The sequence below is a fragment of the Callorhinchus milii genome, unplaced genomic scaffold, assembly GCF_018977255.1.
Source record: "Callorhinchus milii isolate IMCB2004 unplaced genomic scaffold, IMCB_Cmil_1.0 Scaffold8, whole genome shotgun sequence".
Taxonomy (NCBI): domain Eukaryota; kingdom Metazoa; phylum Chordata; class Chondrichthyes; order Chimaeriformes; family Callorhinchidae; genus Callorhinchus; species Callorhinchus milii.
Genome location: NW_024704749.1, coordinates 17,788,416 through 17,811,651, shown reverse-complemented (window position 1 = coordinate 17,811,651; position 23,236 = coordinate 17,788,416). Strand labels below are relative to the sequence as shown.

The following is a 23,236-nucleotide window of genomic DNA, read 5'->3' as shown; positions in this document are numbered from 1 at the left end:
AATATACAAATAAAATTATCTTTTGGTACAATACTGAATTTGGACGAGTAGAAAATTAAATTACTGCTGATATGGAACACTACGTTCGGTTCACATAACCCTCCACCTTCAATGTCAAAGTAGATCACATACTGATAGAAAGGTTAATGCTGCATTCCAATGTAGTTTGTTCACACTGCCATTTCCTACAGGGCAACAGCAATAAACTGTGCAGCGTACAAAGATCGGCTACTCCCAGTGCAATCTGGCCCAACCTGATAAAACAGCTGCTTGCCAGAATGTTCCACCCAGTATACCAGAAATGAAAGCTCAGAAAGCCAAGATATGTCAAACATTTTCAGAAAAAAACTCTCACCAACAGTGAGGTCTTAATCATGGAGCGAACCTAATAAATATATTCAAACATTTCTCTTCTAAAGACGGTATCTCATACTGGTTCGTCAGGCACTCTCATCCAAGTGGGAATTGTGTAACCGAGATAGTGTGTATGCCAGACTAGTTGACCATTCCTTGCACAGAATATATAGTTTATCCTACCAATGATGCTACATTTCATCTTGAGGGGTGTATAAATACTACGGGTCCTTGAAATTCCCCTTCCCTGACAAATAAAAACAAGCAAAACTCATATTTATCCTATCCAAATCGTTGTTAAGCCCTGACCCTCTTCTCCTCACCCTCTCAGTAGTCATCATTCGCCTACAGGATACACAGTCACTTCACTTTGCAGTATATCCTTGTGAACCAAAGACTCAGCGCTTGTTTGAGGTGAGAAAAATGTCTGTGCTCCGGCAACTCATTGGGTTGCCACAAAGACACCTCCCGCGCAGCATTGCCTTCTGATTACAACTACACAGGAAGTGACGGGCGAGGGGTCACAGGAGAATCGCGCTATAAAAGGGGCAGCACTATAACAAAGTACCTAATGATACACCGGTGTGATTAAATTCCAAGGGTAGTACGATAACAACTTACAAAACAATTTGTGAGCTGGCACAGAAATGAAATTGTTGCTCCAAACCACACAATCTCGATTAGTCACAGCTCACGAAAACCAAACCTTGTCAAACATGCAGCCATGCATCACACAGTGATCGCAACCCAAAACATTCCTATTAAAATGCAGTAGTAGTACACACCAATGCGAAAATGCAGCCGGCTGCATTGCACACGCATCACACATACAAATTACCTGCAACTTGGTTTTGCGGAATGACGACAACATGTTGGGACGATGCTCGCTGTTTAATAAACCAGTTACTATTTTATAGCATATGTCAATATACTAAATTAGAGCATAGTATTTCACAAAACGCATCGAATCTATATACAGACAGCTTTCAGCTTTGTGCTGTAAAAGACCATTTTGCAAATATCATACAATTTTTCCAGTTTTTCCACACCAGTTGCTGAGTTTTCAGATGCATGTTTTCTGTTCATAATTTACAGACAAAAAACAATATGAGGCGCTCCAATCACAACCAGTTTTTTTCATATAAAGAGTTCTTAGTTTCATATGCATCAAAATTCACAATGAGATTCCAGGGCTCTCCTGTGACTAGTCTAATCTATTCTCAGGTTTAAACTATAAATTATAAAAGTATCTTACATTCATTTTTTTTAAAAAACTGCCTTTATATCTTTAAAACAGTTAAAAAAAGGAATGATTATTTCCCGACAGTTTGGTTATAAACACTAATGTTACCCTGACCTTGTTGGGCACTGCCCAATTTTGCAGTGGCGCAGTAGACCTAATAGGTTTACTGCAGCATTCTCTTCCAGCCCACAATAAATTTCTCTTTTTTTTGAAAAAATACAGCTCTTATCCAATCCCATCGAGCCACTATCTTTTAGGCTGCAAGTATATTCCTCCTCAAAAAAAACTCACACTCTAAAACCCTTCCACAATAACCCTTCCATCTTAAAAAATTATACATGCAAAACAAAACAGTCAATTCCTATTAAATGTGGTCGTATTTTGTAATATAAAAAAAACTTAAGGCAAATTATAGTCTATGTTCAAACACCAATTTCATTATAAATTCCAACCATTACTGACTGTGCTATCCTCTTCAAACGACAATATGAATTTGTTCCCGTGTCCTTTTCTCCATTGCACTATATATACCCACTCAAGTATAAAATATTCCCCTCCTCGATTCTTGTAATAACTTGATTACGTATGCAACACATTTATATTAAAAAAGACTGCACATTTTTTATTTTCTTTACACTGCTCCACATTAAATAGAGCAAGGCAATTTATGGTATCCACGCTTTTCAAATTCTTTCCAGTTATGTAAGTCTTCCCAAGGCTTTTATAAATGAAGTTGATGTCATACAAAGCCAAAGTGCAATGATTAAATACATTGAGTGTTCCAAAGTCTTGCATTACCCATTTGCATTAGAGTCAACAGATCCTTATTAAAAATGCTCTTTACTTCTGCAAATTATTATGCCTACAAATAGTTATTATCAATATTTGCTATTCAAGAGGTTTGTTGAATAATGAAATCTCATCAGTTACCTTGTGCATAAATTCTGAGAGAAAAGGACATTAGAATAGATTATGCATTTTTTCAATCCCTTGGACTAAAAGCTGCTCATTTGATTTCGGGGGGAAATAAAATAAAGAATAAATATCTGTCTATTCACGATGGGCCGAATGACCTCCTTCTGTGCTGTATGATTTTATGATTCAGCACAATGATTATTGTTATTTACCTACAATTTGCATTGTAATTTATAACCTGCTGCCCCACCCTGCCATCGCTCTCAATTTTTGTAAAGGACAATAAAGCTTCTTTTTTTAACCTGCTTTAACATTAAATTTAAGCAGAAAAAACGCGATTTAGATTGGATTTTCTAACACAACGCATTTGTAGGGAATATCGCAAAGAAATCACAATCAACAAAATAAGATTTTTTTTCTAACACTAATGCTCTGTGCAACTGTCGCTAGAATCTTTCAAGGATCAGCGCCAATGCAATAATACTGGAATGGGGGGAAAAGGGGCTTGCTCTATTATTTTGCCTTTTTAAGTACTTTCATTAATCTCTATTTCGATCGCTCTCTCCCCCCCTCCATATAACCTTGCAATATTTTGAATAACCTGCTGAAAATTGACAGTCTACAAATGCTCACCATCTTCAGTATCCTTGTTTGGTCGGATTATGGTGGGTTTGGGATTATTATTATTATTCCTTTCACTGTCCACTTCCCCCTCCCTCCCTTTCCCCTGATAATTCTGACTGTCAGCCATTAAAAACGTTTACGCTCAATTTACGTTAGTTTAATGTTAAATCTAACAAATATTTTTTTTTAATTTAGATCGGATTTTTCCAGCACAACACCTTCATATCATAGGCAACTCATCATCTTCAACACAACGAATGATTGCTTCTAACACAAACACTGTGTGCAAAGCAGCTGTTGCTGGAATATTTTCTTCTGGTGCAAAATACCGCATCACCCTTCTCTTCAACCGTGCCTTCAGCTCCCCTCTCGACTCTCCAACCCCCTCCTCGCTCCCCTCTCGACTCTCCAACCCCCTCCTCGCTCCCCTCTCGACTCTCCAACCCCCTCCTCGCTCCCCTCTCGACTCTCCAACCCCCTCCTCGCTCCCCTCTCGACTCTCCAACCCCCTCCTCGCTCCCCTCTCGACTCTCCACCCCCTCCTCGCTCCCCTCTCGACTCTCCAACCCCCTCCTCGCTCCCCTCTCGACTCTCCAACCCCCTCCTCGCTCCCCTCTCGACTCTCCAACTCCCTCCTCGCTCCCCTCTCGACTCTCCAACCCCCTCCTCGCTCCCCACTCGACTCTCTCTACCCCCTCCTTGCTCCCCACTCGACTCTCTCTACCCCCTCCTCGCTCCCTCCCCTCCTCGCTCCCTCCCTTCCCTCCCCTCGCCCTGACCATTTCCCCCCACTGCTCGGGTCCCGACCCAACTGTCCAGCGCCTCTGGACGTCCTCCCGACGTGAAAGGCGCTCTATAAATGCAATCCTGTTGCTGTTGTTGTTGCTGCATTCCTCCCACCCACATCCTGCACCCAGAGAGAGAGAGAGAGAGAGAGAAGAGAAAAAGAAATCTGCCCAAATTCTCCTGTTACAAGTGTGAGTAACTGGGGCGGAGGGAATGAGGAGAAGGAAAGCGAAGAAAGGTTCAGCTGATGCATCGCCACCACCATCTTCCTCTTACCTTCTCTCCCAAACCCAACCCACCCACTCAACAACCCCCACCCACCCCCCACCCTCAAAAAAAGCCCAACATTTTTTTTTGGGGGGGGAGAGAAAACAACAAGATTTTCTCTCAGGAATGCTCTAAAAACGCTGAGAGTTAATGTGTGTGTACACATATATATATGTACACACACATATATATATATAGATATATATATATATGTGTGTGTGTGCATGTTTTGGGGCTCCCTGACTGACCTTGTCGCGGTCAGAGCCGCAGGAAAACCCTCCCCCGCAGCCATTTTAAGGCTCGTTGTGGTCGAGAGAGTGAGAGAGAAAAAAAACACACAACACACACCACGAAAACAAACGGGAGAGGGAGGAGGACCCCCCCCCCCCACCCCCCGACCGACTTATCTCTGACAGAAATATATATAATATATACAAAATAAATAAGGGCATCGAACGCCAATTTCGAGAAGCCCAACCCCCCGCCGTGCAAAGGAAAGGACATTCGCCATCGTTTTACCACCACATTATTTGACCACAACCTGACTTCTTTCTGGCGGTTGGGACACAGAGAAAAAAAGCTCAGGGTTTTTTTTTCTCTCCCCCTTCCCTTCCCTCCCACTTGTCAACTGACAGTTTAAAACGAAGACCTTCAAATCATTATTATTTGTTTAAGTTCTATATTCCTTCACTCCCTCTCTCTCTCTCTCTCCCCCCCTCTCAGTGTAACTGGGCGTCAACGTCCCCCCCCCCCCAAAAAAAAACCCCGAATTTAAACAGATTTAAAAAAAACGGTTTCATTTCTCTCTCTCTCATTATTATTATTTCTTATTCCTCTCTCCCCCCCCACACCCCAAACCCCTCTCCTCGCCCCCCCACCCCCCCCCCCGCCTCCATTTCCTCCCCCAGGGGGGGGAGGGGGGGGAAACCTCTTCAACCCTTTAACAGAAAGAAAAAAAAACCTGAAAAGAGACGACAACGTTAAAAACTTTCTAATCGAATCCTAATCCCCCCTCCCACCGCCCCGGTTTGTTTTTAATTGAACGGGACATTAAAACTAAACCGACCCCCCACAAATTTTTTTAAAATTTTTTTTTGATTAATATAAAAGATGCAGTGATTTTGAACGTAGAATTTACAGTGTCTGACAGTGTAAGTCAAGCCCCCCCCCCCCTCACACACTCCCTCACCCCCTCCCTCAGTGTGAGCACCTACCAGAGGGTGCAGTAGCTTCGCTCTCCGCTGCAGACTCTCCGGGTTCGACTCCCGCCCCGGACCTTTTTCACTGACTGTCGGCGGTGATGTCACCCTCCGCAGCCACCCGAGCGGCGGCTTCGGCACTTTCCGGCGCCGAGCTCCGACGGGAGCTTCGGCACTTTCCGGCGCCGATCAGCCTTCGGCACTTTCCGGCGCCGAGCTCCGACGGGAGCTTCGGCACTTTCCGGCGCCGATCAGCCTTCGGCACTTTCCGGCGCCGAGCTCCGACATGGGCTTCGGCACTTTCCGGCAATCCATTGGCAACACGTCCTTATTTGTGGACTGGGCATGAAAATGACTTGTGCCTAATTTTTAAATTTTTTTTAAACGTAAACCTGCAAAATATATATATATATCTTTTTTTTTTCCTTTTAAGGTCTCTTCTTACGCGGTTTCAGAAGCACTACCCTAAACTGGCCACTCTGTTACCCGTTGGGAGGCAATAATAATAATAATAATAATCCTTGCATTTGATATAGCGCTTTTCACGTCAGGGAGGACGTCCCAAAGTGCTTCACAGAACACACTGTAAAGTGAATTGACTGTATATTTGTGGGCGAACGCGGCAGCCAATTGCGTACAGCAATGTCCCACAAACAGTCGTAGATCGATAATGACCAATTTTAATGTTTTGGTTTTGGAGGGATTATTATTAGGCTCTGTGTGGAGTAAGGAAACTTGCCCAAGGTTTCACCCTCTGCCTGGAATTGAACTCAGGTCTCTCGCTTGCAAAGCGAGTGCTCTAACCACTGACTCCAATGTATGCAATAATAATAATCTTTGCATTTGATACAGCGCTTTATCACGTCGCAAAGTGCTTCACGGAATATCCTGTAATACGGATTGACTGTGTATTTTTAGGCAAATAAGCAGCAGAGTGGCCAACGTAGGTGACATATCACGTATTCCTTCCTGGCCAAAATTTTGGAATGAGTCATTGCCAATCGACATCACTCACACCTCTCCCTCCACTCCATACTCGAACCACTCCAATCCGGTTTTCAGCCTGCCCAGCGCACAGAAACAGGGCCTTTCGCCAACCACCTCTGGCAAATGCAGTCGCATTTATTCCACGCCTGGTAGTTCAGCATCTTGTCAGCAATTACTGTCTTAAGTGTAGGAGTTTCCAGTGTAGGAGAGCGCAGGAGAGAATTTGAATTAAATACTGCATGTGCAGTAAAGTGACTCACCTCTTGGATGAAAATAACTTGCTGTTATTTATTCACTTACTTCAGGTTTGTCTACCACAGCTTTATGGGAATGTGCTTCAGAATATCTCCTTTCTACACTCCCATCGGAGGACTTCAGTCTTTGTGCCCAGTGGTTCTCGATCAATAGCAATCAATGCTTCCCTAGCTATTCTTTCCTGTTTTTTTCCTCCACTCCACTCTCTCATACCCACTCTGGATTCACAACACACATTTGGAAACCTTGCAGTAAAATCTAGATTTTTTTAAAATAGAAAAAAAAATCACAACTTTTTAATGCATTCAACATAAGCAACGTAAATTATCCTTTACATTTTTCTTGAAAAAAAGGTCAACATCCCTCCATCCCATCATGCAATTATTTTCTTCCTTTCCAGTCTCATAGCTGAAAGAGCGAGTGACCTGCCTAGACAACTAATGGGCACAAATCAACATCGCTGAGACTTGGAACTGTGCAATGGGGACATTGTGCTGGTTTGGGTGGAAGGGATGAGGGAAACAGAGACACTGACTTGTTCACCTACATTTCAGTGAATAGTATCTCTGGGCACACTCACTAAACCACTACCTGCTCATTCAGTATTAGGCTGGTATCAGAACCATCTGGTTTACACATGACTTGCTTGGTTGAAGCTGGAGTCACTTGCAGTCAGATCAAGTACTAAAAACAATCTACAATGTAGAAGTAGATGGCTATGAGGCAGAGCTAAATGGGTCACTTCGTTTGCATATTTGTGCCGTTTTCGTCATCACTTTCGATTCGAGACACTTTTACAGAGAAAAACAAACTCAAGTGATCGCAAGTACCAATCTAGTTTGACAATAAGACGGAACTAGACTTCAATCTGAATCTAGAATTTGAGTCACCATGCAAAAAATACAGTATGTACAAATTATTCTGATGCTTTCTAACCTCTGGATAAAATTTAAGAACTGTAGTATATAATTGCTGAATCTTTAAAAGTTATATCAAATGGCATTTAACGTTTTGGTAACCAAAAAATAAAATTTGCACTAATATTTAAAATTTTAGGTCACCTCCCGCTTTTGTTGACAATTCAAATTAGACCGTTGTGACAACCTGTGACTTCCCTTTTGAAATTCTTAAATCTTTATTTAATTGGTAAGTTTGTGAGCTAAGAATAGATGTAATACTATTAATACGTGAGAATGAAGCTCAGTTCCCCTGTTACTGCTACTATTTGGCACTTCTGTGTCATAAGAAATCTACTAATCGCTCTTGCACCATGTTATCTACTGTAAAGCTGTGATATCTCACTATTCCATGTCTTTTCTTTCAACACAGATCAGAAAGCTAAAATGCCTAGGTAAAGAATCCTCAGTTAGGATTAATTTCAAATTGTGTTATTTATTGTTTGATATTTTACCAAGGTTTCAGCCTGAGTACAGAGCAAGAAAGTCTGTGGGATATATTGCACCCCTCTGTGGAATTATCACAGTGACTCAGACTGGTACCATACCCAGTAAATAATGGTGACGTAAATGAACAAAACAGTTTACATATTACACATGTAGCACCAGGCTACTTTGTACACATTTTATTCAATTTAACAGATTACTTTAAACACATAATCAGCCAAGTAAAAACAACTGTTAAAGGAATCAAATAACTCAGCTGTTCTCTGGCTATTTCTGTGGGGTCCACATTGCATCTCCATTACCTGATGCTGCATTGATAAATAGGTTAAATCCACGTTTCCTTAATATTTTCTTATGATATCCATTCACCCTGGGGATAATTCAGAGGGCCAGCACCGCTCGTATGCTTTCCCCCAAGTGGGTGTTCTTCATGTGTGAACCTTGAGTGAGTATTAGCAGGCAAGTCAATCTGTGTGTGTGTATATCCATGCAGAACTAGCTCGATCCTGCTCTCACCCTGCATCCACACACTTTCTAGCACGGGTCACCAGACAGTGATTAGCAACAGGTAACAAACATACTTTTCCTCTCTTGCACCCCAAGAGCACTTGAGACCCAATGGCAGTGCCCCCTCTGGTGTTTCAGCTGAGAAAAGCAAATTCAATCAGGGCTTAAACTAGAGACCATACGTATGTATGAGCCAGGGCCACACCATAAAAAATATTGACCCCAAACTTCTATTTTCTGAAAGTCAAGTTCCTTACCCATCACTGCAAAGTTAACAAACTGCAATGATATATGTATTTTATATATATAATATATAAACCTTATACAATATATAAAACACACACATATATAAACAAAACAGACCAATATGCAGTAACAGGTACAAAATTAAAGGTCATTAAGGAAAGTAGGTACAATACACTAGGGGTTGAAGCTACCCTGATGTATAAATCTTGCTAGCATGCACTTATCATGGGGAAATCCCATTATTCGCGCACACCACCAGGCTTAAACTTCACAGATGAGGAAACATGCGCCCTAGATTTCCTTCTTCAGAGAAAGTTAATAAATTCCACTATTAAATGCTACATTCCTTTGTCGGCCAAGTGAGATTACAACTAGTTGAGAATTGAACATTTCATAAATTAGGTTAGCTTTTAAGGTCACACCCGACACGTTAACTTACCTTTCCCTTACAAATGCTTGTGTTCCAGCACCTTATTCTTATTGTTCAATTAACATCTCCTTCCACCCCCCCACCAATAGACAACTCAAAGCACATCAAATACTGCAGCAAATTCATTTGATGGCTTTTGACAACTTTAAAATGACAATAACACATATTCCAGTCATGAGTACAGCATTTGTTTTTACACCTGTGTCGAACTCAGGGTACAAAGTCACACAAAGTGCACGTTTAATTTCAAAAAACGCCTCGGAAAAACAAATAGCCACCTATAGCTCTCAGTACTGAATGTAAAATGGGGATCCCAATTACCAGTGTCATATGGAGACACCGTCACATAATGAGTCCATGGATATCGCACACTTTCACATGATCAGTTCCATATAACCTGCACAATCTTTGTTCAAAACGTCCTTAAAAAAATACAGTTAATTGGTTTACTTTTGCGTAAGAAATAAGAGATAGCCTGGTACAGCATAAGCAATACTGGGCTACAATAATTTATATATGTTTTTCTGAGTGCATTCATTTTACGCTGTGCACCTTTTGTATTGAGGCAAATCTAAAGACTAAGTTCTGGCCAGTACAGCATCTGGCCTCTTTCCCAGCCCAATATTTAAATGCGGTTACATTAGAGTTTACAAACTGATTTGCACAAAAATAGATATACAGCAAAATTGACCCAGTTTACAATAAATAGATGAGGTTCATCTTCGGGCTCTTACCATTTAAAATAACGTGCTGACACAGCCAGTGCTGAACCTTAAGACAAAAAAAGACTGGAACAGCATGAAGCTTAAAATTGGCAATCACCACAGCTAAAAACAAACAAGCCTTCGACGTCTTCCATGAATCCAACGTTCCCAACACTTAAAACATTATTCTTAATGTCAATAGGAAATGAAGCAGCAGCTCCCATTTCCTAGCCCTGTTCAATCTAATGCGTTCGTTTGCTCATGTTCTCCAGAACGAGGGCTGCAAGTAACCCTTTGGTAAAGGAATTTCTCGGCGATCCAGGCACTTCTGCAATGCAAAGGAAAACCGAGAGAAGTCAACAAGAATTCCAAGGATGGCATTGTTCCCAGTACAAATCTTATTCATAGAATCAAAGAAATTTACAGCACAAATGGAGGCCATTCAACAACAACAACTTGCATTTATATAGTGCCCTTCATGCAGGGTAGCATCCCAGAGCCCATTCAGACTACCGTGACTGTGCTGGTTCTCCAATATAACAAATACACAAATTAAATAAGGTCCAGTTATTAATATAACTTTAAATAGATGGAAGTTAGTTTAGAACTTCTGTCCTTCTCCACCCCCCCTCTCAAAGACCATTGAACCGTGGTGTAAGTAAAGGCTGATGGGGGAGGAACAAGTTTCTGCAGTATTAAAGCAATACCAATCTGCACTTACAAAGTGCCTTTCACAGATGAGAATGTCTTGAAGTCCAGAGATGGAGTGGAAACCCAAGAAGGTAAGGGTAGGGGAGAAGAGCGAGGTTTGAGGGCCATCTCACAGGTCACTTATTGTTTTAGCCTGACAATGTGGAACACTTAGCATCAGATATATAAATTGCATCAAAGTGTATCTCAAAAGCCAGTGGCAGAAATACACCTCATTCTTCATAAGGGTGAATTATTTTGGAAAGATTGATTGGAATCAGGAGAGCAGCTTTGTGCACGCGACTAACACTCGCGTTGGGAATTGGATTCATCATGTTTAATCTCCCCTGCCGTGGGATGTGCAAGAATTAATAATAATATTAATAAGTCACACAAGTGGCAACATGGCTTACCTCCAGGAACTGGCGCAACCTGATTACAGCTCCAATCTGTCCAGACCCTGTAACGGATTCAATCCTGGAAGAAAACAAATCATTAAAAGTAAAGTGAAACTATTGCATCAATACGTTTCTGCCTGCACACAAAACAACTGCTGTGAGGCACACACTGCAGGGAACTCACTGTCATATTATTGCAAAAGTACTGTATAGCATATTACTTTCTCCTCTCCTAAGAATATGGTTGAAAACAATTCAAATGGGGACATTTGCTGAGACATAAATAAAATATGTCTAGACTATAAACTCATTCTTTGCTAGCTCAATACCTAGAGAAGTAATGATCCTTGATCAGGTGAATTTTCTTCCAGAACTGCATCTGATATTGTTTCATCAAGGCATAGCCACAGACCTGGAGGGAAAGCAACCAAGAGGTTAGACCACGGAATCAACCCCCTTCAGAACATCTCAGGATAACATACGAGGCTTGAGAAAGCAATTCCCTTTATTAGGAGCATCAAACCCACTGTACTAAGACAATATGTTTAATCCACTGCTTTCCAGGCCTACAGTAAACATTTCATAGTGATCCCTTGTGGATATCACTTTAATGTATAATACCTTGAATTCGGTGGCTGATGATACCATCGTCTTATTAGGTTGTCATGAGATTATTTATAATACAAATAATACTTGCAAAAACAGAATAATAATTCCTTAATGATCCTTGCATTTGATATAGCACCTTATCACCTTGTTGAGACATTTCAAAACACTTTATAGGATATACTGTAGTGGACTGACTGTATTTTTTAGCCGAAACGTGGCAGTCAGCAGCACACAACAATGGAGTCAGTGAGCAATTTGTGTTTAGGGGGATTGTTGGCCAGGACACCGGGGAAACTCCCTTCTCTTTTCAAATAGTGCCATGAGATCTTTAACATCCACCTGAACAGGCAGGTGGGATCTAGGTTTAATGTCTCATCTGAAAGATGGAATTATTGTTGGATGAGCCCAAATGTTGAGAGGTACAGAATCTAATTTTACTGAACCTATTTTTACACTTGATACTGCACCTATAACGTTGAATTGTCTCAAAGTCCATCACAGGGAATTCATGCTGTGCAGGGAGTGTACATCTGTAGGCAAAGATGGCAGCCAACTAGGTCCCACAAGCAATGGCAAGAATGACCAATCCACGTTCCATTGTTCCATTCCTCCATGTCCCCCCACGCCCCACAATAACATTGGTACATCAAAGCACATTCTACTGAATGCAATCTACTGATCAGCCAGAGTATAAACGAGCCCAAATCAACAGCCACACATCATTGTCGTACATGACACATGTATGCTAAATATCTGTCAGGTAAAGTGCAAGTAACAGAGAATGTTTCACTGTGATGTGAACAACGTTATACCTCTAAGAAGTCAAAGAGTAGGGTTGCTGTAATGTCAGCCAATGGTTCCATGTTTAACATCTGAGCCAGCCAGCGCCAACCATGATTCAGTCCATGAGGATGCACCTGTGCAAATTAATAACAACAACAAGATTACACTTGTATAGCGCCTTTCATTTTGGGAGGATGTCCCAAGGCGCTGGACAATGTACAGCATTTCAGACCCGAGCTAGGATCAGGGGGAGAAGGGAGGGGAGGGGAAGCGGGGTGACCAATGCATGGTCGAAGAGGAGGGTTTTGAGGCAGGTCTTGAAGGAGGCTAAGGAGGGGGCGAGGCGGAGTGATTGGGGGATGGAGTTCCAGAGGTTGGGGGCAGAGTGGTAGAAGGCTCTCCTGCCAAAGGTGGATGGGGTGGGTCAGTCGATATGGAGCAGGCTGGAGCCAGCTGAGCAGAGGGAGCGGGCGGGTTGGTAGGGGGTTAGGAGATCACAGAGATAGGGTGGGGCAAAACCATTGAGAGCTTTGTAGGTGAGGACCATAAATAGCACATAAATACTGCAGTTATGCACAACATTCAATCCACTTACACATCAAACCGTACATATTATGCAAGGCTATCGCAATACAATTTACAACATTCAAGTTTCTTTTTAATTATCTGTTGACACTTGACTGAACTCTTGACAGGCTTTCAAAACAAGCGATTTCTTCTGTAGCAAGCACACAGATTAATCATTACACATACACCACACACACAGACACACATGCACACATTGTAATGTTATGTGCCTCAAAGCTGAAGGACATGGGTTCTCCACACTGGGAGTTCCTAGACTCAGCTGTGCTACCTACAGTCAAATGCAACATTTACCCTATAAGAAGAAAGTCAGTGACAAGCTCACCCCAGGCTCCTATTGAATACCTTCATCATGGAACAGTACTGACATACCAAACACTCCATCATTTATACTTTAGTAACTTCAACAGTCTCACCTACCATTGTACCGATTTAGATTAAGGCAGAAATTCAATCCCCATCGAAAATCAGATCCATTTTGTTTCAGAAAAATGTCTCCATTTTAAACACAAAACCGAATATTGCAACATCGAATTTACGGTCTTTGAATCTCAATTGCTCCAATTTTTCTTTGTTGAAATCAGTGGAACTCAAAGCACAGGCAAATTGTGCTTTTTAAACCCCCTACGGTTGAGATATTAAAATGTAATGTTTGCAGAACCCAATTTAAATTAATCACAATGTAGCCCATTGAACCAGAATGTTACACACCAGAGAATTGGAATTTTTAATGTCTCCAAATTAAAGAGGTTTAAAATAGTACATTTTGCTGGAGCCATGGGATCCAGTCAGTGCTACTCACAGAAAGTGGTGCGTAACTGCAACGTAACAATAATAATAATCCTTGCATTTGATATAGCGCCTTATCGCGTCGTTGAGACGTTTCAATGCGCTTCACAGAATATACGGTAAAGTGAATTGATTGTGGGAGAAACGCAGCAGCCGATTGCGACAGCAGCGTCCCACAAACGGTCGTGGATTGAAATCAAATTTTTTTTGGATTGATCTTGGTCACTGCAAAATGGAGCAGTAGCTTGTTATTCAAAAAAGGATGAGGCAGAATTTTGGTGACCTAATGCCGAGGCAAAGCAGATTCTCTACGAACATTTGTACATACCCCTTGTTTTGATCCATAAGGCCACCTCATCTGTATGATGGCGGCATACAGGCGGACCATCCCTGACATCCGTTTCAAAAAGTTGTCCTGTTGCTCAACACCGTTATCCAGGACTCGATAGCCCAGTAACCTACAGGGAAACCATAATAATACTACTACAAACAATAATAGGCTGAAGCTTAATTGCAAAATGAACATTTTAATCCTAGAAATAAAACCTCTTACCCCAAGCTTTAATAGCAGCAATGCTACAACTGAGCCAGCTGACACAGAATATAGAACGTACAATTCTGACAACAATCACCAATTAGGAAGCTGTACCTCTGATACTCTTCTTTTGGTAATCCCTCCTTCCACCCAGGGAAAAATGGAACCGCATAAGGGCATTTTCGGTGCAAGTGAGCCAAGAAAAGGTCGCCAAACTTTGGATGCAACTCCCAGATCCCAGAAGCCACGACCGCTATGGGAAAGGCAGCCTCGTAGTGAGACGCTACCTCCTCCTCCCCTTGTTTCTGCAAGTGAAGAATTGCCATTAGAGAAGTAAATCGCGTGAGACCAGAACACACCTCACTGTGCTTTGGCTCTTAATCGCAGATGGATTAGATTTTAGACATAAAGCCTTACAACACCTTAATCAGGTAGCAAAATTGTCAGCGACTTAAGATATAATAATAATAATAATCCTTGCGTTTGATATATCCCCGTAAAGTCCTGTCAGTACCTTGATCCTGGAGTTAAACATGTCACAGAGTTGTAGGACATATAAAAAAGATATAGGAAAAAGTCAAGTGAGACTGAGCTCTCTGTCAGGGATTATAAAATTCAGGGATTCTATGACTTAGATCTTTCTCCACAAGGGGGCTGCCTGTTAGGTACATCACATTTCCCAGGACAAAGGGCAATGGAGGAATCAACTGGGAGAAGTCGATTAAGAGATATTTTTGTAAGTATAGGAAGTGGAGTAAGTCAGATGTGCCAGACACGGTGATGGATTCTGACAGTGATCCAGCAATTAGCCCAGTTGCTGTTTAACAGGAGCTCAGACGCTCAAATCAGTGTCCCGCAGTCAATCGATGTAGGCCTTGCTGGATCTCTCTGCTTTCATCTTTTTTAAAAAAAAGTATTGAATAACATTGAGATTGTACTCCAGCTATGCCCTTACATAGTATAGTACATATTTGTCGGTGTTTTTAATTTGTCCTTTAGCTCACACTGTGTGAGCGCCTTGGGCCGTCCTCCCCGACGTGAAAGGCGCTTTATAAATGTAATTTGTTGTTTTCTCACCACAAATTTTTCTGCCAATTTGTAGCAGACAAAGTCCAGGCCTTGTGGGTGCTGTGTGACTGAGACCATCTTCCCACCAGATAGGGTTTGCTTGCCTAAGAGCAGGTTATTAATTTTATCGAAGATTTCACGGAGGTGATACCCTGCAAAAGCAATAGGAAAATGATTGTAATTATTTCTAGATCAATTTACAGTTTATGAATCATAAAATGTAACAATTGCATATCAGTGTATCCTTTAACTGAGCCCAGCTGTGGACTGTAGTGTGTGTTCCTTAAAAAGGGAATAGAAAGATACTTATGAAGAAGGGGTATTAAGCTATGCGGAGAGCGGGAAAGTGCCAGGGAACAAAAATGGGAATAGTAATTAATAACCCTTGCATTTGATATAGCGCCTTTGAAGTTGGGAGGACGCTTCAAAGCACTTCACAGGATTCACTGAAAAGTGTTGCGACTGTGTGTTTGCAGGCAGCTAATTTGCACACAGGAGCGTCCCACAAACAGCCACGAAGGGAATGACTGATTTTATCTGGAGGATTAGCAGCCGGGATACCAGGAGAAACTCTCTTCTCTACTCCCAACAGTGTCAATCAGATGGGACTGCGTGGGATGGAGTGTAGAGTGTATAAATGGACTATAGAGAAGATAAGCTGTCATCAGTTATGCTGCACTCACCTGAAATGGAGGAGATCTGGCCAACAGGAATTGTTGCAGTTTTCTGAAGTTCCATCTTGATTTTTTTGACCTGGAAATGGTAACACGTATATTCTGTTACCCAAGTCAACAACTACTAATTGATAAAAGAGGTTTGCAGTAATATCTGGAATAGTCATGCTAATCGGCTATTCGGCTGAAAAAAACAGCCAGGAGGCAAAGAGGGGGCAGAAGATACAAAACATTATTGAAACTTTACCCTAATGTCCTTGCTGCTGTTGAAATCATCAATCGATGCTGCACATTGGTCACATATATCCTGCAATTGCTGATACCACTGTAAAGTGCCGACATCTGCCCTCATTTGTAGCCCTGCCATTGAAACAAAGGGCATGAAAACAGATTCATCTGAAACTCTTTGCTTGCTGGTTAATGCAGTAGTACAGCTGAGATTTGGAACATCACCCTATTTACATAGATTTAAGGGGAAAATTAGACCAAAGAGAGATGTGAGAATTATTTTTTTAAATTTTTGTACAGAGGATTACTAAGACGTGGAATGCCCAATGCAGAACTGTGGTCAAGGCAGAATCGATTTTAAGAGGGAATTGGCTACATATCTGAAAAGAAGAAATATTAAAGGTCATGGGAGAAGGTAAAAGAATGGGACAAATGGGTAGATCTTTCAGATAGCAAGCACAGGCACAACAGGCCGAATGACGTCCTCCTGGTTTAAACGCCTATAGTACTATATAAAGTTCAGCGGCCTTCCTGACTCAATGTCACTGCATTGGCAGAGCAACTTTTCTTCCAGAATTAGTGATATAACGGCAATAAAATGTGCCAAGAAAAGTGTAGCTACTCAATAGGTAGGTTTCACGAATGCAATAAATACCTTCTTTACGACCACCGGTCTTCTGTTGAGGAGCTGGTGCTGGAATTTCCTTTTGGACTTCCTGTTTTTTCTGAAGCGCTTTCTCCTCTTCTTCCTTTAGCCTTTTCTTTTCCGCTAAGGCGGCAGCAATTTGGTGAAGCATCGCGGCAATCAGATCTCGCATTTGCTGCAGGGCTCGCTCTGCGTTCAGCATGTCCTCCTGAACTGGCAATCCACCCTGCAGGGTGCCCAGGCTACCATTAGGTCCATTAGGCAACAATGGTCTACCTGTACAACTCACTTAGTCCAACATTAAGCAGAATTCACCGCTATTCTTAAATTTTTTCCCCTCATTCTTCTTTTGAGCTCCATTAGCAAACACACTTCTTTGTTTTGACAATCATCAAATTGCAAGAATATCAAGAATTATTCATTTACCCCCCTGCTAAAGGCACTCCAGTTGGTTTACAATTGGGAGCAGGAAGCATAGGAGTAGGCGACTCAGACCCACGAGCCCGCTCTGCCACTCTATTGCATCATGACTGATGTGTACCTCAACTCCATTTACCCACTTTTGCTCCATATTCCTTGTCACACTGTAAAATGGGGGTAAATAAATCAAATTGGAAATGCAATGTAAATTACTCTTCTCTATTTACAGGGATGTCCCAAAGGTCAAGCATCGATTAATGCACCAGAATACACTGGCAGTCAATGTCGAGGGTCGGTCGGGCCGCACTATACAAACCTCTGATGTTGGTTTAATAATTCCTGACACAAGACTGCAAAGCTGATTGCCACGGTTAGTGTACACAGACAGATCCAACCCCACCAGTTCTTTGTGTTTGGAGTTCGGTTCGATCTGCATGTTGAGCTGCAGCACCTCCTCTTGGATGGCGTTGAGACGTCGGAGTCGCTCACGGCCCTCTGCCTGCCTCTGACGTTCCAGCTCCTCCTGTCGCTGCCGCTGCTGCTCAGCTTCCCGGAGTTTCAGGTTCAGATTCTGAATCAAACAAATAATAATAATAATCCTTACATATGATATGGCGCCTTATCACGCTGTTGAGACGTCTCAAAGCGCTTCACAGAATATATTGTAAAGTGAATTGACTGTATATTTGTGGGCGAAATGCGGCAGCCAATTGCGCACAGCAGTGTCCCACAAACAGTCGTGGATTGAATAACAAACTTTTTTTTGAGGGATTATTACCCCTGGAAAGCGATCTGTGAATCAACTAACAACTGGTTTCCTACTTACTGCTAGGTAAACAGAGGCGGGTGGAGTAAGGAAACTTGCTTAAGGGTTTGCCCTGCCTGGGAATCGAACCAGTGTTCTCTTGCTTGTGAGGCAAGCGCACTAACCACTACACTTTCTTGTCACATACCTTAGCCCTGCGTCTATGTTCTTCCTTTAGCTTTTCCTGACGCCCTTGAGCTTCAAGGGACCTAAAGCAGAATTTAAAAAAGAATATCACACTCTACTTTCGGTCTTATTTTCCACACATGAAGGCTCACATGGTGAGTCCATAAAAATTTTAATTGTACACAACGTGCCAGCAATTTTAAGACCTCTGTACATCCAAATAAATAATCGATTCATACACAAACACAAACAACAACTTGAATTTGCATAGCACCCCTCACATAACACCCCTCACAGAGGGTAGCAGCCCAGAGCACCCACACAAACACACTGCCCACCCCTTCTCCATCATGTCCCGCATTGCCTCAAACTCTTGCCGTCGTCTGAGTTCTAGCGATTCTTCGAATCGTTTCTTCTGTTCAGCTGCTATGTTGGAGAATCCCTGGACGGTTTCCTGCTGCAATTCCTGCCGATGCTTCAGCTCAGCCTAGCAAAGAAATCCAAATATCAGCATTATTCAATCTATTGGGCAATATCAAGATTGGATTCTTTTGTTGGCATTTCATTAAAAGGTGTAAATCAGAATTTTGACAGAGTAAGAATACTACATAAGTGTTACTGCTACTCTTCCAATGTTCTCTTTCTATCTCCACTTAGTAATAATAATCCTTGCATTTGATATAGCTCCTTATCACATCTTCGGGACGTCTCAAAGCGCGTCAGAGTATAGTGTAAAGTGAATTCACTGTGCGTGAGTGTGTGCATATGTATATATTATATATTATACAATAACATAGAAGCCCAGTACTAAACCTATACGCATATTTGCAGTTTACTACAATAACCTCACATAATTCGTAAAAGTTGGGACCATACATTTTATATGACTTATGCAAGGTATGACGTGTGAAACTTATAAATAATAGGAAATTCCAACGGGACATGGGCAGATGTACGACTTAGGGAATTATACAATTGATGCAGATGCGAGTTTTATTGTACACTCCCAAACCATAAGTAATATTTATGTTCATATCTGACCTTTCCCCGGATTCTGTGGACCTCCTCGTAAATTTTAACATAACCTTCGATCTTAGTGGCTTTGGGTGAAGACAGCATGAGGGCAGGTTCTGGATTTAACTCCTGTATCGCTTCCTGGAAACAGATTAAAAAGGAACAGGTTGAGAGAAACAACAGTACAAAGCTCTACATAATGGGTACAAGAATTGTGAATAAACAAACAAACCTTTGCCTCAACATCAACTTCCTCTTCTGTGCTGGGGACAGGAGAAGGAATCTGTGCCTCTGGCAGCTTATCATCAGGAGCGAGGCCATAGATCAGAGGTGTTGAACTGTCTGAAGAGGTGGAGCCCTGTAGAGGGAAGTGATCGAGGACCCATGCTGAGGCCATGGAGAGTTTGGGTGAGGATCTGCATTGTTCCAGTACATCCTGAGAAAGAGAAGAGTAAAATAAAAGCCCCTGCCCTACTGTACAATTTCTGTAGGAGAAAAGCAGCTAAAAGCAATACAATTTCACACGTGTTTGGGAAATACTGATCTCTTCCCACCCCATGATGCATATCTCCAACACTTTTCCTACCCCATCCATGACCCATGTCTCAAGACCTCTTCTACCACCCCACCCCCATCCCACACAATCGACATCTTCAAGCCTCTTTCTCTCCGTCTTTTACCTCCACGTCCTGTCCCACACAACACTCCCAAGGTCTAAATAAACCAGTGTTTTCATTATTTGAATGTGTGGGTAGTGTAATGGTGGGTGGGACTGTTGCTAAGTTTACTGTATCTTCTCTCTCTCTCTCTCCAAAACAACTCACGTTTCCTTCTTCCAGCCACTTCCTGTCGTACTGCAGTCGCCCTTTGCTCGAGTTCCTCAGCGCCTCCAGGGTCTCCCATCGCTTGTCCTCGGCCGGCATCTCTCCACAAAGACTGACTGAGGGGTCCAGAGGAGGAGGAGGAGGAGGTGAGGGGCTGAGGGAGATGGAAGGGGAGGAGGTGAGGGGCTGAGGGAGATGGAGGAGGAGGTGAGGGGCTGAGGGAGATGGAAGAGGAGGAGGTGAGGGGCTGAGGGAGATGGAAGAGGAGGTGAGGGGCTGAGGGAGATGGAAGAGGAGGAGGTGAGGGAGACGGAGGAGGAGGTGAGGGGCTGAGGGAGATGGAAGAGGAGGTGAGGGGCTGAGGGAGATGGAAGAGGAGGTGAGGGGCTGAGGGAGATGGAAGAGGAGGAGGTGAGGGAGACGGAGGAGGAGGTGAGGGGCTGAGGGAGATGGAAGAGGAGGTGAGGGGCTGAGGGAGATGGAAGGGGAGGAGGTGAGGGAGACGGAGGAGGAGGTGAGGGGCTGAGGGAGATGGAAGGGGAGGAGGTGAGGGGCTGAGGGAGATGGAGGAGGAGGTGAGGGGCTGAGGGGATGGAGGAGGAGGTGAGGAGGAGGAGGAGGTGAGGGGCTGAGGGGGACAGAGGAAGCGAAACTCCCGCCTGACGCCAATCCTCGTCAACAACCGTCCGCTCCCAACACTTCCGTTTCCGGGTCAAGCGCAAAAAAAGCCCCGCCCACACCCCCCCCACCCCCACACAGGCTCTGTGGTCGCCATAGAAACCGGGCAAAAAGTGGTCCAGACTCACAAATGCTCGGGGTGATGGGGGGTGTTAATGGGGAATCTCAGACACAATGCTCAGCTCCAGCTCATTGTGATTCTTCTGCTATAACAACAAATAAAAACAATAAAAATAATAATAATAACAACGACCCTTCGCATCAGGGCATCAATCTTAATAATAATAATAATCCTTGCATTTGATATAGCGCTTTTCACGTCGGGAGGACGTCCCAAAGCGCTTCACAGAACACACTGTAAAGTGAGTTGACTGTATATTTGTGGGCGAACGCAGCAGCCAATGGCGCACAGCAATGTCCCACAAACAGTCGTAGATTGAAAATGACCAATTTATTATTGTTTTTGGTTTTGGAGGGATTATTATTAGGCTCTGTGTGGAGTAAGGAAACTTGCCCAAGGTTTCGCCCTCTGCCTGGAATTGAACTCAAGCGGCCAAGGGAGTGAGACCCGTTTTATTGGAGCCGGGTTGTTGGGGCGCAGTCAATCCACCCGACGGAAATTTCCTGCGAAGGGCTTTGAGACGTCCGGACGATGTGATAAGGCGCTATGTCAAATGCAAGGATTATTGTTATTTTTATTATTATCATTATTGACATCTCACAGTGCCTTGCAGGAATATTACACTGTAGGGTGACTATAGTTTGTAAGCCAAATGCAAGTCCGCACATATAAATAAATTGAACTCATCCCAATTGCTGACCATAGCACTGAAGACGCTTGTTGGATCAATTGCTATGTTTCTTTGATGAGGGTATCTGTTTTGGAATGTTATTATTCTTGCTCAGTCTGTTGCTTAAACTCAAGACAGGGGCAAATTTGGTCTGAGAGACACAATAGCCCACCCCCCCTCCCAGAAATTGGGGGCGTGTGGTCACCCTACTTTATAATGCAGTGACTGTGCATTTGGCGGCAACCGGGGGTGAGGCAATGCAAATAAATTCAAGTCGTTGAGAGCGAATCCTTGCATTTGATACAGTTCTTTATCGTATCATTGAGAAGTCTCAAAGTGCCTCACAGGATATACTGTAAATGGTGTGACTGTGTATTTTATAGGTGAATGTCTCACAAGTGCCAGCCGTCAGTGAACAGAAGCAATTGACACCCACACATTGATATAATGTTTTATTGATGGTTGGAATATACTTATGCCATTAAGGTAGCTTGGAGTTGATCAATGAAGAGATTACTAAATGCATCGGACCCTGCTGTAGGTACAGAACCACAAGCTCTTTTCTGATTTAAACATTATCTTTCATTCAATTGGGCCCAAAGGGCTGTTTGCAGCCTTCAAATTAGCCACTTGTTCAAGTTATATAATTGGTCTGGAAAATCTCTGAAGCCAATTTATAATAAAGCACAAGCAAAAGTGTTTATGAGACATGTTAATTCACATCACAGACCAAATAAACTACAAATTATAATCTGGTTATATGTCGATGCGGAAATGTTAAGTGCTGTGAAGTCTTCAAGGGGCTAATTTCCTGGTATGCGACGGAGCAAGGCTTTCTTCATTTCAGTCTCGCTCTTTAAATCCATCTCCCCCTTTGACCTGTAATATAAAACTAATTTAATCAACGTCTGAACAAAACACTTTTTAATAAAGAATTTGGCATAATAAAAAGGTAGACATTAGCACTACAATTTTTTTTCGCAGCTCATCAAATGCCTCCATTTACAACAAAATGCGTATGAGCGACTTTGTAGCTTACACTCAGCTAGTCATGTGTCTGCTCTCTTGCTCTGGTAATTGAGCCTCTGTATCAGACGCTTTTTTTCCCCCCACATATCGACTCTAATACTGCTCTATTCATAGGCACCCATTCAATTCAGAAAGCAGGAGAACAATTTGACATCAGAGATGGTCTGTTTATAGTAAACACCATAAACAAAGTCGCTCATTCACAATTTTGTTGTGAGTGAAACATCTGACCGAGATCACACAGACGTGGACACATACTTAAATGCTCAGCTGTTTTCCCTCTTTCAGTTTTTAAGAAAATTGATCCATGAGGTGAATTTGAGAATTTTCAAATTGTCACATTTAACTTAAATAATCTTAAAAAAATGTACTAACCTGAATACGAAATCGTCAACTTTACAGTTGCCTAAAGGAGAGACATTTCAGAGTATTACTGCAGTAATTATGATAATTATTTGTTTCTCTATTCCCCTCCTGCCCCCTGTTGTTCAGACAGTTTTTTTTTAAATGATGTCGACCGAAAAGTGTAGACACCTGACTGAGACATGGATTGTCAACTCCCGTACAGACTAGATTTACTCTCACAGTGAAGCGCTTTGAAACATTATCCTGATGTGAAAGCCG

The 23,236-nt window shown here is 42.5% G+C and overlaps 2 protein-coding genes across 8 annotated transcripts in view; both read right to left on the bottom strand.

Moving 5' to 3' along the window:
• sptan1 (spectrin alpha, non-erythrocytic 1) overlaps window positions 1-5,475 on the bottom strand; it is a 47,612-nt gene extending 42,137 nt beyond the window's left edge. For 6 of the 7 annotated variants that reach the window (XM_007900240.2, XM_007900235.2, XM_007900236.2 and 3 more), the window contains exon 1: window positions 1,193-1,240. In XM_007900240.2, the coding sequence (XP_007898431.1) occupies window positions 1,193-1,225 (33 nt within the window). In that variant the 5' untranslated portion in view covers window positions 1,226-1,240. Of the gene's footprint in view, window positions 1-1,192; window positions 1,241-5,403 lie in introns of those variants that run through there. The other variant, XM_007900237.2, reaches the window with a different exon arrangement.
• Window positions 5,476-8,197: 2,722 nt separating this feature from the next.
• On the bottom strand, window positions 8,198-20,278 carry gle1 (GLE1 RNA export mediator). The gene is made up of 16 exons (XM_007900243.2): window positions 20,115-20,278; window positions 19,523-19,726; window positions 19,318-19,431; window positions 18,615-18,763; window positions 18,299-18,359; window positions 17,662-17,916; window positions 16,935-17,151; window positions 16,299-16,411; window positions 16,061-16,130; window positions 15,387-15,529; window positions 14,424-14,614; window positions 14,103-14,232; window positions 12,430-12,534; window positions 11,338-11,420; window positions 11,024-11,087; window positions 8,198-10,248 (listed from the first exon to the last, which is right to left on the bottom strand). Exons 1-16 carry the CDS (start codon window positions 20,211-20,213, stop codon window positions 10,180-10,182), a joined length of 2,067 nt encoding a protein of 688 aa, XP_007898434.2. The 5' UTR covers window positions 20,214-20,278; the 3' UTR covers window positions 8,198-10,179.
• Window positions 20,279-23,236: the final 2,958 nt, after the last annotated feature.

Excerpts from the sequence above, each read along its gene's own strand:
- gle1 (XM_007900243.2), bottom strand. The coding sequence starts at position 20,213 with ATGCCGGCCGAGGACAAGCGATGGGAGACCCTGGAGGCGCTGAGGAAC. Across the intron at positions 16,412-16,934 it reads GACCGGTGGTCGTAAAGAAG|GGCTACAAATGAGGGCAGAT; the intron begins GTATTTATTGCA and ends TTTCAATGGCAG. Across the intron at positions 14,233-14,423 it reads CCAAAAGAAGAGTATCAGAG|GTTACTGGGCTATCGAGTCC; the intron begins GTACAGCTTCCT and ends GTTTCCCTGTAG.